At 46.6% G+C, this 15,179-nt stretch overlaps 1 protein-coding gene across 4 annotated transcripts in view; it reads left to right on the top strand.

Annotated features, from left to right (window-relative positions):
• LOC309344308 (receptor-type tyrosine-protein phosphatase V-like) overlaps positions 1–15,179 on the top strand; it is a 54,898-nt gene that overhangs the window by 14,450 nt on the left and 25,269 nt on the right. For all 4 annotated transcript variants that reach the window (XM_081866580.1, XM_081866578.1, XM_081866579.1 and 1 more), the window contains exons 5-16: positions 882–1,148; positions 2,686–2,958; positions 3,873–4,139; positions 5,193–5,468; positions 6,897–7,166; positions 7,870–8,139; positions 8,849–9,118; positions 9,525–9,797; positions 10,980–11,252; positions 12,090–12,362; positions 13,305–13,577; positions 14,700–14,981. In XM_081866580.1, coding sequence (XP_081722706.1) covers positions 882–1,148; positions 2,686–2,958; positions 3,873–4,139; positions 5,193–5,468; positions 6,897–7,166; positions 7,870–8,139; positions 8,849–9,118; positions 9,525–9,797; positions 10,980–11,252; positions 12,090–12,362; positions 13,305–13,577; positions 14,700–14,981 — 3,267 coding nt within the window. The remainder of the gene's footprint in view (positions 1–881; positions 1,149–2,685; positions 2,959–3,872; positions 4,140–5,192; positions 5,469–6,896; positions 7,167–7,869; positions 8,140–8,848; positions 9,119–9,524; positions 9,798–10,979; positions 11,253–12,089; positions 12,363–13,304; positions 13,578–14,699; positions 14,982–15,179) is intronic.

Below are 15,179 nucleotides of genomic sequence, written 5' to 3'. Positions count from 1 at the left end.
GCCTGAGGGCATTGTTGGAGGATAAAATCAACTCTGTAGAGACAGAAGCGTCTCCAGAAATTAATCAGATACCTGGGCGGGGCTACGTTATCTCATTGTTCCCGCATGCTCAAGGAGTAGTGAGGGGGAAAAGAAAGTAGGCAGGGGCTAATTAGCCATGCCTGAGATTAGTTTATGACACCCGTGGAGCTTATGAGGCCTGGAATTTTATCTATTTATTATAAAGTGATTTATGACTTGCCTTTCAGCCCAGTGCAGTCCCTAAGGCGGCTTACAATTTAGATAGGCAATTTAGACAACTTAGTTGTCTATGGAGTAAGACTCACCTTCAAGCAGCCAGGCAGGAAAAGATGGCAACCAGTCACTGGGAATCACAAATGGAGACACTTCTGTTGGTGCTCAGGTTCTGGTTGCAGGCTTCACGTGGCCACAGTGAGAACAGGATGCTGGGCCAGATGGGTCTTTAGCCAGCTCTGGTGGGGCTCTTATATCCCTGTGTTCTTAAAACTGATCAGTTTCTCTTCCATTAGGCCAAAGGCAGAGAAGTTGTGGTTCTTGCTGGACTACAACTCACATCAACACTGACTGTTGGCCATGGTGACTGGGGCTGATGTGAGCTAGAGTCCAGCAACATCTGCAGGGCCACCTCTGTTTTAGGCTACCAGCGTGCCATCAAAAATTGGCACATGTATGTGTGAGCAAGGCAAGCAAGTAGCTGCTTTCACTGACTGATTTGTTTGCAAGGGTGCTGGAGTGTCCTCTTCTGATGACTGGGGACTTCCATGGAGTGGGGGCATCTTTGAAAAGGGACCCATCTTCTTGGAGCAGGTGGTTTCCTGTAGTGAGAGATGACTCCCTTCAGCTTTCCTTTGTCCCAACAGCTCCTGTTGCCCCCAAGGCATTGGCATTCCATAGCAACTCCAGCTCCAGTCTGACAGCCTCATGGGCAAAAACAGAGGGAGCAGAATGGCTCCATCTCACTCTGCAGAACCTCCATACCGCAGCTGAGAGCAGCACAGTGTCGCTCAGGAGAGGCCTGTCCAGTTACGTCTTCCAGCACCTGCAGCCGGGCACCCCCTATCGCCTGGGGATCAGCGCTGCAGCTGGGCTTTACCTGATAGAGGGGCCCAATGTCACAGCTTATACATGTGAGTATGCAGCAGAATACTGTTCAAGGCACTTGGAAGTCAGGTAAAGGTAAAAGTACCCCTGCCCGTACGGGCCAGTCGTGACCGACTCTGGGGTTGAGCGCCCATCTCGCTTTAAGAGGCCGGGGGCCAGCGCTGTTCGGAGACACTTCCGGGTCACGTGGCCAGCGTGACGAAGCTGCTCTGGCGAGCCGGCACCAGCGCAGCACACGGAAATGCCGTTTACCTTCCCGCTATAAAGCGGTACCTATTTATCTACTTGCACTTAGGAGTGCTTTCGAACTGCTAGGTGGGCAGGAGCTGGAACTGAACGATGGGAGCTCACCCCGCCGCGGGGATTCGAACTGCCGACCATATGATCGGCAAGTCCTAGGCGCTGAGGTTTTACCCACAGCGCCACCTGCGTCCCTTTGGAAGTCAGGTAGGCAGGCCTAAACTGGAAGGAGAGGCTACTTTGAGCCTATGAAACAGAATAAGGCAGGGTTACAATAACAGGTAGTCCTTATCCTGAGAGACCTAGAAGCTTGCTCTGCATCTGTTTAATAAGGATAACTAACACACATGAACATGTGTATGTTCTGACTGTGAAATAAAGACAGTCATATTGTTCTTTTGTATTATTTGGTGCTTGTGTTTCCCTATTGTAATAGAGGCTCCATAATTTACTTTCTGAATACATGAACCAGAGACTTTGTGTTTTACGTTACCAAAGCAGTGCCAATAAAGTTGAGAATTTCCAAAAGTCAACCAGACTTTTTCCAGTCGGTGGGTGTGTTCTTAATGCAGGAGGGTCCTTCAGGTCCCAGTGACCATTTCTAAAAGGCCATCCCTGTATTCCAGTTGACTAGCTTTCATGCTTGGAGAATCCAAGCTACCTGCAAATCAAACCTTTGGTTTTCTCCTCACTTGTATTATGCAAAGCAACTAAATTCATTTCCTTCCTTTGAAGTATGGGTTTCTCTTACATCAGCTGTAGTTGCCATCAGGGAGACTTTACATTGTGTGTGTTTGTAAGTGTTAACATTCAAAATATTCCCCTATTTCTCATAGAACTCAAGAGCAGAGCAGGTACATCCCAGACATTCCCCTTTATTTACATCACATTCAGATATGCATCTGAAATAGAAGTCAAACTTCCAGTTTTGTGCTCCACTTATCAGTGCTAGCTTGACCCTTCAATTATCCTAAGAGTTGAGATGGAGAACTCTGAATCATGTGAGCAGCTGAGAGTTTGGAAAGCTATCACAATCTATTTACTAATTATTCCTAAAGCACTTAAAATGATATGTTGGCTCTGAATTAAGGAAGTCATAAGCTCTGTCCACAGGTTTACAGACCACATCACACTTTTCCAACCTGGTGCCCTCCAAACTGCAACTCACATCAGCCCCGGCCAGCATGACCAATGGTCAGGGATGATCATAGCTGTAGTCCAATACATCAGGAGAGTACCAAGTTCGGGAAGGCTGACAACACCCTGTTTCTTGGCAATTCATTAATGGTGAATGCTGGTCCTTCCTTTCATTTTTCCCCCCAGACCCCCTGAAGCCAACCAATGTGAGCTTGGTCAACAGTGGCAAAAATAACACTTTGAAAGCGACATGGAACTCACCAGCTGGAGGAAGAGAATTCTACCTGGTGATTCTGCAGGAAGGGGAGAGCAGGACACCTGTCAGAAATGTATCGGTGGCAAGGAACAGCACACAGGTCACCTTCCAAAGTCTGAGCCCTGGGAAAAGCTACATTGCCTTGGTGACCGCTGTTGCTGGACCCCATAAAGCATCTACAAAGAGCATCTCTGCCTGGACATGTAAGCAGGGCTTGAAGCTCAGATCCTGCCGAGAGGCAGTGGCTCCTATAGAAATGCTTTGCTACTGGTTTTGGGCAGGAGGGTATTTCAGTTACCTGACTGAAGGGAATTCTGGTAAGGTGAGGACACACAGGGAAGAATTCAAGATAGCTTTAAGGAGATCACTCTGTCAGGGCAAGCATTTCTACTTGCTGGATGGAATTATCTCCCCACTCCTCTCTTCCCCCACACAATTCTGGGGCTTCTCCCAACCTCCAACCCCTCAGCCAATTGGAGATGAGGGCACAGAGGGAGGAGAGGGTTGGGGAAACCCATTGCGCTAGTGGGGACCCATTAGTTGACTCCAGCCCTCACTTGTCTTCAGCGCCAACACTGATGCTTCATCAATCTCAACCTAAGGGACCATGGAAAGAGGTTCCTTCATCACATGGTCATAGAGTATGGTTCAAAGGCAAATGAAGGCACCAGCTTGCTGAAGCTAAGCAGGTTGGGGTCTGGATGGGTGACTTTCTGGAAACCACATGTGCACTGCCTTGGTTTCCATGATGGGAGAAAGGCAGGATAGAAATGCAAGATTTTTGTTTGTTTAGCATTCCCAACCATCTGTCAGGGTCAATGAAGAGAGACTCCCAGAGAACAGTTCTCTGTCTTGGCTGGGGCTTCACTTATTAGGCGTTGGACAAAACAAATATTCTGAGTTGACTTGAAGAGGAGACCATTCTGATAATTATGTCCATCTTCTATTCTGGAAGGTGGGATGGGAGAAACATCACAATGAGTCTTCTGGGAAAGGTTTTTTTTTTGGTCACCCTTTCATTCTACACTCCCAAATAGGTGCTCCCCAATTCGTATCAACCCAGACCTTTCATAGAAGGCCCTGTGCATAATTTTGTGTCTGTCTTTCCCCCTTCCAGATCCCGCAGCTCCGCCAGGTGGGAGCTTGTCGAGCCAAGGCAGTGCCCACATGCTCCGTGCCTACTGGCAAGAGGCGCCTGGGACTGGCTATGTGGCAACATTGTACACCACGGAACCCCACATGCTGGTGCAAAACAAATCCGTGCCTAAGAGTCATAACAGTCTGCGCTACGAAGGGTTAATACCAGGCACTCGCTATTCCTGGGAGATTTGCACCATTGCTGGGCCCTACATCTCCCCGCCCCTCGTCCTTAGCAACTGGACACGTAAGTGCCATGGGAAGTCCAATAGGCTGTCATGCACACGGCTACCAGGTCCAGGCCTTGAGAGTTTCCTTGGGTAATTGAAGGGGAAAAGGAGCTGCCACTGAAGTGGGAAAGGGGTCTGGGCGGGTGCAAGAGAGACAGGTGGGCCCTGTCAAAGTTCAGTCACCCCCAAGGCCCTGGAGCTTAGTGAGGAGGTGATTTTAGAGCTGAAAGGCTCGCGATCTCTCTCAGAACTGGTGGCACTGGACTGACATTTCACACTTTGGCCTTTATCGTCACCACTATTTCATTTGTGTGCTGCCTTTCCACTTATGCTCAAAGTGGCTGACAGCAATACACCACAAAATCAACAAGAACTATTTCACAGTAATGATACAGCAGCATGTAACAACATCACAAGAAAACAACATTTCAGTACTGTGAATGTAGGCACCTCCTGGTGGAAGCAAAAGTAATGAGGGAGTCTGAACAGTTTCACATTAGTCCTAGCCGCTGCTGCCATGTCCTCAACAAATTAGCAAATAATAAAGTCCATCTGATCAAATCGCAAAGCCTCAGCTTCCCCAAAGGACCACTGCACCTTTGGTGTCATTATTTGGGCAGTGTTAAGACTTCCAAAGAGGGACACGGGTGGCGCTGTGGGTTAAACCACAGAGCCTAGGACTTGCCAATCAGAAGGTTGGCGGTTCGAATCCCCATGATGGGGTGAGCTCCCATTGCTCGGTCCCTGCTGCTGCCAACCTAGCAGTTCGAAAGGACGTCAAAGTGCAAGTAGATAAATAGGCACCGCTCCGGCGGGAAGGTAAATGGCGTTTCCGTGCGCTGCTCTGGTTTACCAGAAGTGGCTTAGTCATGCTGGCCACATAACCCGGAAGCTGTACGCCGGCTCCCTTGGCCAATAAAGTGAGATGAGCGCCGCAACCCCAGAGTCCGTCACGACTGGACCTAGTGGTCAGGGTCCCTTTACCTTTAAGACTTCCAAAGGCAAAGGGGTGAAGAAGCTGGAGACAAACCTCAAAAATGCCTAAAATTGGTCTGATCTCCTCCTTTCAGATCCTTTGCCTCCGGAGCATCTGAGCCTCAGTAATGGCGGTCACAGCACCAAGTCACTACGGGCTTCTTGGCAGAGTCCCTCTGGGGTCAGAGGCAATTATGCAGGGACTCTCTTGGAAACGAAATCCCAGTTGGTGGTGAAAAATGTAACAGCGACGAAGGGTGGGACAAATGTCACCTTTGACGGGCTGATCCCAGGGCGTCAGTATACTCTGAAGATGATGGGAGTGGCTGGACCATATCCATCCATCATTCAAACAGCCAGTGACTGGACATGTGAGTATGCCATTTTCTGGAGAAGTAGTTGAGGGTTCTCCCAGCAAGTTCTGTCCCTGGTTGATTTCCACTGAGTCTCCATATTTACCCACAATCAGGAGAGAGAAGATGTATCCCATCTGAAGGAATAGTAGAGGCAGGAAGACAGGGAAGAGGTTGGTAGGGATATTATGAGGCCTAGTTTGGCCTTTGCTGACAGAGGAGTTTAGCCTGATTCCGAATAGCCTGATTCCGAAGTACGTGAAATTTTCACCAGCGTTTCAGACTTTTGAATTCAGACCTTTGACCTTTCAATTTCAAAACATTTTCAAACTTTTCTTTTAAAATCTTAATTCTTGTTGATGAATTTAAGGCAAGAAATAAACTGGTGAAGTAAATAATTTTATACTTTTGCCACCCAAAACAATAATAAAAACACAAACCCAAGTTCCAAATCCAAAACTATCCATAACTGGTAAATGTTTTAAAAATAATAATGAAGCAAGGCTTCATTTGGTTTGTTATGGGTTTTTTCCTTCCCCAAATTAGGAGAATTTGCATGTGTATCCCCTTCCACACATTGCCCAGGTTTCTGATTTCCTCCTCACACCTGAGCAAAACATAAATGTTGTTTGGACCATACAAGATGTATTACTAGCTCTTGGAGCACAGCATCCTCACCCTCCCTGAATGAATCATATGGACTTTTCCTATCTGCATATATCTGACAGCAATGAGTATGAAGTGCCTTTAGGCTGCACATCCCATTTCCCCCCAGTGGATAAATATTATATAAATATTATAAACCTGTGTATATGAAAAGGTAAATTCATAAGCATCTAGCCCCAAAGGGAAGTTACATGTAACATAACCAATTGGGACCATTTGTGGATTGAAGCCAGGGTGGGTGGGCAGAGCAGAGTGTCTGAAACTGGACTTACAAATGCTGATAGGAGTTTTTCAGGAGAAATTAAAGCTTGCTGGTATTTTGGTCCCACAACTACACCCCAGTTGTTGTTTTTTTGTCTCATGCACAAGTTAAATAAATAACAAATAGCCACCATTTTCCAACACCCAAGAACACCTGCCCTTGTGGAGAACATCTGCATTGGCTTCTGTATCTCACCTCTCTTTCCTCCCCATTTCCTCCCTGAATGTAATTAGATCTAATGGCTAATGAGTCATCTCAGGCTGTGTCTTTTAAGAGGGCAGGGGGAGTGGCATTAGGCCCTTTGCCAGTGCCCCCGGGCACCCTAATGTAGTGTGGATGTGATGTAAGACAGTGTCCTGTCCCCAATGCTGAAATAAGAGTCTGCCAGTCCAATGGGATTCTGTAGGAGAATTAGGGAAGGGGATGCGGTCTTGTCCTTTGCATCAGAAAGCAAAATGTCTTGGCCTGGCATTGCTGTATGGTGCTGACCAGCCACTAAGAAATCTGTTTCTTTTCAGACCCTTTGCCTCCTTCAAGGGTGACACTGGTCAGTAGCAGATGGTCCCCCAGTCTTGTTGCCACTTGGGACCTGCCTCCAGGTGACAGAGACCAGCTCTTTTTGCGATTCTACAGCCAGGAGCATCCTCTGCAGAGGAACATCACAATTGGGCCAGGCATGCGGAATTTCACTTTTGAGGGCCTTCATCCTGGCAGTCAATATTTCTTGGAGGTTATAGCACTGGCAGGACTATACCGGGCTTCAGCACAGGTGGTCTCTGCATGGACATGTGAGTATGCAAAAGAATTTCTAAACCGTGTGAGGCCTCAATAGTGACACTCTCTTAAGCTTCCGTCATTTGTGCAATCTAACATCTCAGCCTCTTGTTAACCCCAAGAATAGCAGATGCTCCAAGTGTCCCTATTTTCCAGGGACATCCCTGATTTAGAGAAGGTGCCTCAGTTTCTGACTTGATCCCAGAATATCCCACTTTCCCTGAGGATGTCCCTATTTTCATTGAAGAAATATTGGACAGTATGGAGTTATCCAACCCCCAAGCTGTCTGAAGGCAATCCTGTATAGGGAAGTTTTTATGAAAAAGCATTTAATGTTTTTTATATATATGTTGGAAACTGCCCAAAGTGCTGGGGCAACCCACTAAGATGTGTGAGGTATAAATAGTAAAATTATCATTATGGAATGGGACGTCCCTATGTTGGAGGGTATGGAATAGGTCGAGTAACGTAGCATTGGAACAAAATTATTTGAGTGTTAATAACGCACTGCCGATTAAACCACAGAATGTGTAAATCTAGGAATTTAGCAAGCAGGTGGCAAAAGCCTCTAGTGTTGGTGTGATGCAACCCAAGATGCCACAGTGATACATGTCACATTAAAGCTAACACAAAATGCCTCTCTGAAAGCAGCTGTGTGCCTGCTTCCTTATCCCACCACGATGTCCCTCCTACACACCATTTTTGTTGCAACCACAGATCCTCTGTCTCTGGCTAATGTCAGTGTGAAAAGCAGCCAGAGCCCCCAGCAGCTGACTGTGAGCTGGATGGAATCAGGAAGAGGACGAGAGTACTGGGTGCAGCTCTACTCGGGTGAATCTCTCTCCATTATCCGGAATGTTTCAGTGCCACATGGAACTACTCAGGTGACCCTTGATAGCCTGGTGCCAGGGACTCAGTACCGGGTTGAGATTGTCTCCAGGGCTGGACCACATCACATTTCCTCACAAACAGCCATTGGCTACACAGGTACAATGTTGCCCCCTTCTGTCTTTTTTCCTATGCCAAACATTCTAGTTAAGTTCGCACTCAACACTAAGCCTAATGTGTTTGTTGACATTCATACACAGACTTTATGCTTACTGTGGTTTACAGTCTAAAATATTGACTTGCAATCTTTAATATCATAACGCAGAACGGAACATGGGGAGGGGAGGGAAGCAAAGTGTCGTATCCATCTAAAACAGTCATATTCAGAATAATCCCGCTTAAAGCAATGGACTTAAGTTAGCCAATATTGATTTTGGTGGATCTGACGTATTAGGTACAACCCCCAACTTTTCCTTAGTATAACTTAATGACCTGGTGGAATGGCCACTGATGAAGGCAAATTGCAATGGGAGGAGCAAATGGGCATTGGCTAAGCCTTTTGCCTCGTTAGAGTCTTGTTGACTCTTGTTCCTATTTCATGATCACTTTTTACTCTGACTTTTTGTGGTACTAGCTGATGTCTCAGGTTCTTGCCTTGCCTGTGGGGTTGTTCAGAACTTACTTGTTGCTGTTTCCCTCCTGCATTTGTTGTATGGCTTGTGTGTCATATCTCAAAGGACTTAGAAACTTTAGAAAAGTTGCCAGGGGTTACACAACATAGAAATCAACAAGACGGCTGTCCCCTCAGGCATGGCTGTGTTCTCTGTCAACAGTTCTTTCCTGAAACCCTTTGTGGTTCTCCTTCTAGTGCCCTTGATGCCACTTGCCGTGACGGTGACCAGCCACGGCTCCTCAGTGTTGACAGTGCAGTGGAAGGCCCCAGCTGGACAGAGAGATAGCTACATGGTCTCCGTGTCTGAAGAGGACTCCACAGCTATCAGAAGCCACACGGCTGTTGAGAAAGCCAGCACTAACCTCACCATAGAAGGGCTAACCCCAGGCATATGCTACCTCGTTGCAGTGTGGTCACTGGCTGGACCGTACAGCTCCACGTCTCGGAACAGCACAGCCTGCACAGGTGAGTCGGGTGGTCAGTCCAGTGGGAAGAGAGGGTGTTACATCTTGGATGGAGGACGATCTGTGAGAAATAGTTGAGCCCATGCAGCTAATGATAGCAAACAGTGTTATGGAGTTACATCTGAATGAATTCTGATGCAAAAGACTTGAGCTGGTTTGGATGGTGGTGCAGCTCTTCCCCGCAGCATGAGTCAAACCCTAGATCTGCAGTAACTGTCGGATATCTTCATATTCTGCTTTCGTGTAGCCGTTGCGTAGACTGATCTTCTCTTTAGCACTGGGCTTGTGATTAGCAGAAGTAGGCTACTGCTCCAGCTGTATCACTGTGAGAAGTTTGGGGTGTTGCTGTGCCGTGGGAATCAAAGGCCCTTTGTGTCTGAATGTACCCTCTTCTTTTTTTCCGGAAGCCCCTGCTGCTCCTGTGAACCTGACCCTGAGTAATGTTGGCAACTCTTCTGTGCTACACACAGCCTGGGGAGAGCCTCCAGGAGGAAGAGACCACTACCGGATGGTCCTGTATAGCCTAGTGCCTCCAGGCATGGAAAGAGTTCGGGTTGTGCAGCCAAGCACCCAGGACTTCCTCTGGACGGGTTTGCCATCAGGAAGCCAGTTTGCTGTGCAGGTCATCACAGTGAAAGGCCAAGCTGAGGCCCCTTCGACCATTGCTGTTGAGTGGACATGTGAGTCTGACAGGCTAAGTCCCATCCCAAGGTTGAGGAATGCACCTCTTACCATCTGACATGCAACTTCCTTGCACAGTTCTAGGCCTACAACCTCTTTTCTCTTCTTCAGTGGCCCATTTCATTTCTTCTTTCCTGGGTCTAAAGCTGAACTGAAATTTCTCAGAAGACTTTTCTTTTCCTGAGATTTTTGAGATTTCTGAGATTTTTCTTGTTCTTGCCTCCCGAGAAAAAGACCACTTTTTGCAAAATTTTATTCAGATATTCTCCACCAATATATATGCATTGGATACTGACAAGACTTCCAGCTCAGTTACTGCTATTAATATTTGCAGTAGCAGCAGCAAAAAGAAACAAAAACCTCTGAAGAAAAAGAGGCTATGCTACTCCCTCTGCAAATGGTGAGCCTCACATCTGAGAAAGTATTGGAGAATTTCTACTTGGAGGAATTTGGTGGACTACACCCCAAAATATAATTGCACTTATAAGATGGATAATTTTGAAATACCATTTGCACTCAGCTCAGCTCATCCCTGACCCTTTCATTCACTCTGTTTAATTACCCACTTTCCTACCCCCTTACTGAATTCCACATGATAAAATAGAAGGATTTCCCCTCATGTTGAGGTATTACTAGCCTGGACCATCTTGCCTCATTAGAGGGAAGGAAATGTGAGAAGTTTGGGGAAGTGGAAAGGCTTGTTCTTCTCTAGATGTGTGGCTCACATGGGGGCAGATATGCAGGCAGTCACTGACTCACACAGGCCACAATCACACACACAATATATAACACCTATCCTTTATGCAGACATCTTCCCAGCATGTCACCAATTGCATGCACAGAGATTTCTCCAGAAGATCCAAAATGGCGGCCGGGATGAGACATAAGTCTCTCTGATCTATGTTATATAGAAAGGTGGACTTAACCAGGTGCTTCAAAAAAATTTGGCCCTTAAATTGGTTTAAAAAATGCCTTGAGAAAGGTTGAGTTGGACTTGGACCAATCTTGAATTCTCTCTTCCAGCCTGAGCTATTATTGATAGTTTAGTCCTGTCTGCATGCTATGCCATGTAGATCCCATTGGATAATTATGATAGTTCCATATATTGCAGCTACAATAAGCAGCCTGTTCCTTCAGTCACTGTCCTCTATTTTCTCATGCAAGTTCTTACTATTTCACAGCTCCTCTGCCTGCTACCTCTGTGCAAATCAGGAATGAAAGGCACCCACACCGGCTGAGTGTGGCTTGGACACCAGCCTCTGGTAGATTGGATGGCTACGAGTTGACCTTGTATCGCTCAGGATCTGGTACCACAGCAGCACAAACATCTCTGGGGACAGATGCCACCAATTTCACCTTCTCAGGTCTGACACCAGGAGCCAAATACTTCTTTGAGATCATCTCAAAGGCAGGACCCTATAGGGCTTCAGCAGGGAATGTCAGTGACTGGACAAGTGAGTAGCACAGGCTGACATCTGCCATTTTAATCTGAATGTCAATTTCTCTGTGGGAGGGAAACAGTCAGCAAAACAACCTTTCAATTCATTCCAAGCAGAGTGTTGCAGCCTGCTGTGAAAGAAAGCAGCACTGTGGCATTTATGAAACAAAACGATGAGGCTGTCTGGCTGCTCTTATCGCCCATGAAATAATCCTATCATTGCCTCTGCACCTCAGGATGAAGACATAGGAAACCAGAAATGGGATTAACTGCGTCCACCCATTTTATTCACTTGAACAACTCTGATCTGCAATTTCATTTAAAACAGCCCCACCTTCCCAGTTCAGGCCAGCATCAGATCAGTTCCTGCACTAATTTTGCCCTTCACAGCCTGCACACTTCAATAGCATGCCCAAGACGTCTGTTCAGCACTGGCAGCCTTGAGCCAGGACACAATGGAGTCAAAGAGGCCATCAGAGTCCAAGGGTTAGCAAAGTTTGCCAGGGCCCACTGCAAGGAGTTAGTTTGGGTGAGTCTCTCTTCACCACTCTGAAGGGAGCCTGTGGGTGCTCACCTCAATCTTCCTCAGCCTGATTCCCTCCAGATGTTTCAGCCTCAGCCAGCATGGTCGATGGAGTTGTAATCAAAAACACTGGAGGGACCAGGCTGGGGTAAGATGTTTTTTGCTTTCCTTCTTCGTATAATCCTACACAAAGTCTCCCAGATGTGACTTAGGGATCTGCTGAATTTTAGTACAGCAAACCAATTAATACCCAACAGAGAAGAAGTGGAGGGGGACATTTTCATGGCTAATCCAGGGTTCTTTTCTCTTCTGGTATTGCCTTCTTCTTAGGTCCTCTGCCTCCTCACACGGTGCATCTGTCAAACAAAGGGCAGACTGACAAGCTGAGTGCTTCCTGGGGACACAGCGCAGGAAACCAAGATGGCTATGTACTAACACTCTATTACGCTGGATCAGGCACTGTGGCATCCAAGACATCTGTCATGAAGGATGCTACTAATTTCACCTTCGTTGGCCTGAATCCAGGAAGTAAATATTTGCTAGAAGTTGCTGCTGTGGCAGGGCCTTACCAGATAGCAGCAGAGAATGTCAGTGACTGGACGTGTGAGTATCCTAATGCACTTCTGTGGGTTTGTTCACACTGGGAGCAAAATGTGGATTTGAACCACAATGACTCCCCATTAATACAGAGGTGTCCATATGATGTCCTCCCCATCTCAGCACTGATCTTTCCGCCTTTAAAAGTGGGGTTTTCCCATCCTTGGAAACAGTCCAAAACAGCCAAGATAAAAAGAATTCCCATATTTGAAGGGGGAAATGAAAACACCCATTGTCTAGCCTCTGGGTTTGCATTTAAGCCTTTTATGCTGATTGCTGCCCCATAGAAAACAATCCAGGTATCAGGAATTTTAGTGTAGTTTTGACTGGGGAGTAATGTGTCTAACTGAAAATAAAATAGGAGTTCATTATTTTTCTGACTCAGGCCTTACTCCATACAAAAAAAGATGGTTTGTTCTGTGTAAACATTTTTTTAAATTACTCTGCTAATGCTAATGCAGATAAAATCCTTCATTATTTTATCCATCCCGCAGAGGGTGGGGCTGTAGTTTAGGGAGCATGGGTTACACCCGGTCTGTAAAGTTAGCTAGTGTTCTGATATCCATTTTGCTAGATGGGGAGAGTTGGGAATCAGAGGCAGTATATGGCAAGGGAATCTTTCTCAGCCTTACCTAGGTATGGCAAGCATTGAACTTGGGAACGTATGCATGCAAAGCAAATGATCTATTACTGCACTATTGCCCTTCCATTTAGCATTCATAAGGCTCTGTATTCAATTCCTAACATCTCAGTAGAGGTGCTAATCTCAGCAGAGAGCCTCTTCCAGTCCAGGACGATACCACAAGCACCACTGCTCTGACTATTGAACGTCAATGGCGGCTCCTCCAGGCCAACTCGCTCCCTGTTTGTTCCCCCCAATCCCAAAGCAGATGGCTCTGCAGTTTTAGTGTCTAACTTACCCTCTCTTGCATTGTTTTTACACCACAGATCCTTGGGTTCCTCGGAAACTCTCCATAAAGGCAGAGAAGGGAAACCCTTCACTGTCTGTGTTCTGGACAAAGCCCCTCAGCAAGCCAGAGCGCTGCCAGCTGCAGCTGTGGCATCCAGGCAACAGCACCATGCTACAGCACCATGCCTTGACCCAGTGGCAGGTCCAACATGTTTTCCAGAGACTGGTCCCAGGGAGAAATTACTCCATATCCCTCAACTGCATCGCTGGACCATATACGAGCAGCTCTGAGACAGCGGTGATGCCAATAGGTAGGTATGCACTTGTCCTAGGGCAAGAGAATGTGACAATAACTTGCAGGACTTTTATTTTATTTTCTTCAACATACCCTTGGCTCTATCATTCCCAGAGGGGTTCTGGTGAATCTTTCATTTCTCCAGGAGAAAATCCAGAACTCTTTTCATCATAGGGCACTCTCATGCATCAAGCTTTGTGCTTGTCTGTCCCTTTTTAGTTACAGAAATCTTCACAATTTTGTTCCTCTTTTCATGGAGTTAACTTCACTCTTCTTATCAGTTATGTAGATTTCCCCACTTGTTTTATGGGTCTGGTAGGCTACAGTGTCCTACTACCTTTAGCCTTCAAAGTCTGTTGCTCTTGGTCATTTGTTAAATTTTGCTCTGCACCTGCCCCCTATATAGCAGTGGGGGAAGACAGAGCATGTGCATGCCTCACACCAGCTCTATAACAATTTGACAGATGTTTTAATATCATACAGAATGGGCAGAGAAACAAGATGATAACAAAACAACACCATCACTGATTTTTCATTTATAAAAGCCCCAATATTCAATCATTCCTCTTCTTTCAATATCAGCAGCAATGTATGTTTCCTGTTGTTAGTGTCCTGAGGAACTCTCACCTATGTACTCCCCAGTGAAGACACAGAAGCTATTTGCTTCTATTTCCCGGAACAGTGGGACCAAAGGAAAGAAATGTGAAAAGAGAACGAGAAACACTTACAAAAACCCCAAATATATATATCTCCATGCAACAAACCTATAAATTAAACTGCCCCTTAGAATTTATGAACATCTCGCTTATCTGAGACAAACTGTTCAGGATATAGGATTCCGTCCTTCCCAACTAGGCCTCACCTTCTGTGCTAGACCTGATCACCACAGCAACAACTGTGGGATGAAGAAGAACTACTCCCTTCTGTAACTCAAGGACCATATCCTAAGGTGGTATAGGAGAATCTGTTGCAACCATTCCCTACAATGCGTCAGTGTGTCTTGATGTGCTGAGGGCAGTGCCCTGCAGAAAAACACACCCAGGGCCACTACAGCCCACCCCATGCTATCCTGGATGTGTGGTCGTCACAGAGACAGTCAAGCTGTGCCTCCTCAAGTTTTTGCGTTGTGTCTCTCCAGAGCCCACACAAGTGAAGGACCCACAGTGTCTGCCTGACAGCACAAGTATATTTCTGAACTGGACCATCCCTGAGGGTGATATCGAGTCTTACAAGCTGACAACGAAGAAGTTTCCCCAAGGAAGCCAGCAGAAGCCTGTGCTTCCTTTGGCTATTTCCAGGGCTGACGTCACTCTGACAGAACTGTCCTCAAACACGTCCTATCAAATCAGCGTTAGTGCTGTGGGCAGAAATGGCATCTCGGGCCCAGCCGTGACACTGCTCTGCAATACATCTGTGGAAGGTACGTGTCTTCCAGGCTCTGTGTTGCCACAGGTTGAAAGTGCCATAACTTAGTGGTTGAGCAAAGGCTTTGGATACAGAAGGTCACAGGCAGTGGCAGATCCTGGTAGATCCTGGGTGCGGTAGGGCAACTAGGTGAGGCTTAAGAGGCTGCACAGACAGAATAGGGGAGCAGTTAAGAGATGTGAAACACTGAGCA

Source organism: Podarcis erhardii (assembly GCF_964252035.2).
Source record: "Podarcis erhardii genome assembly, chromosome: 6".
Lineage (NCBI taxonomy): Eukaryota > Metazoa > Chordata > Lepidosauria > Squamata > Lacertidae > Podarcis > Podarcis erhardii.
The sequence above is the reverse complement of the archived record's forward strand: the minus strand, read 5'-3'. Positions and strand labels throughout refer to the sequence as shown.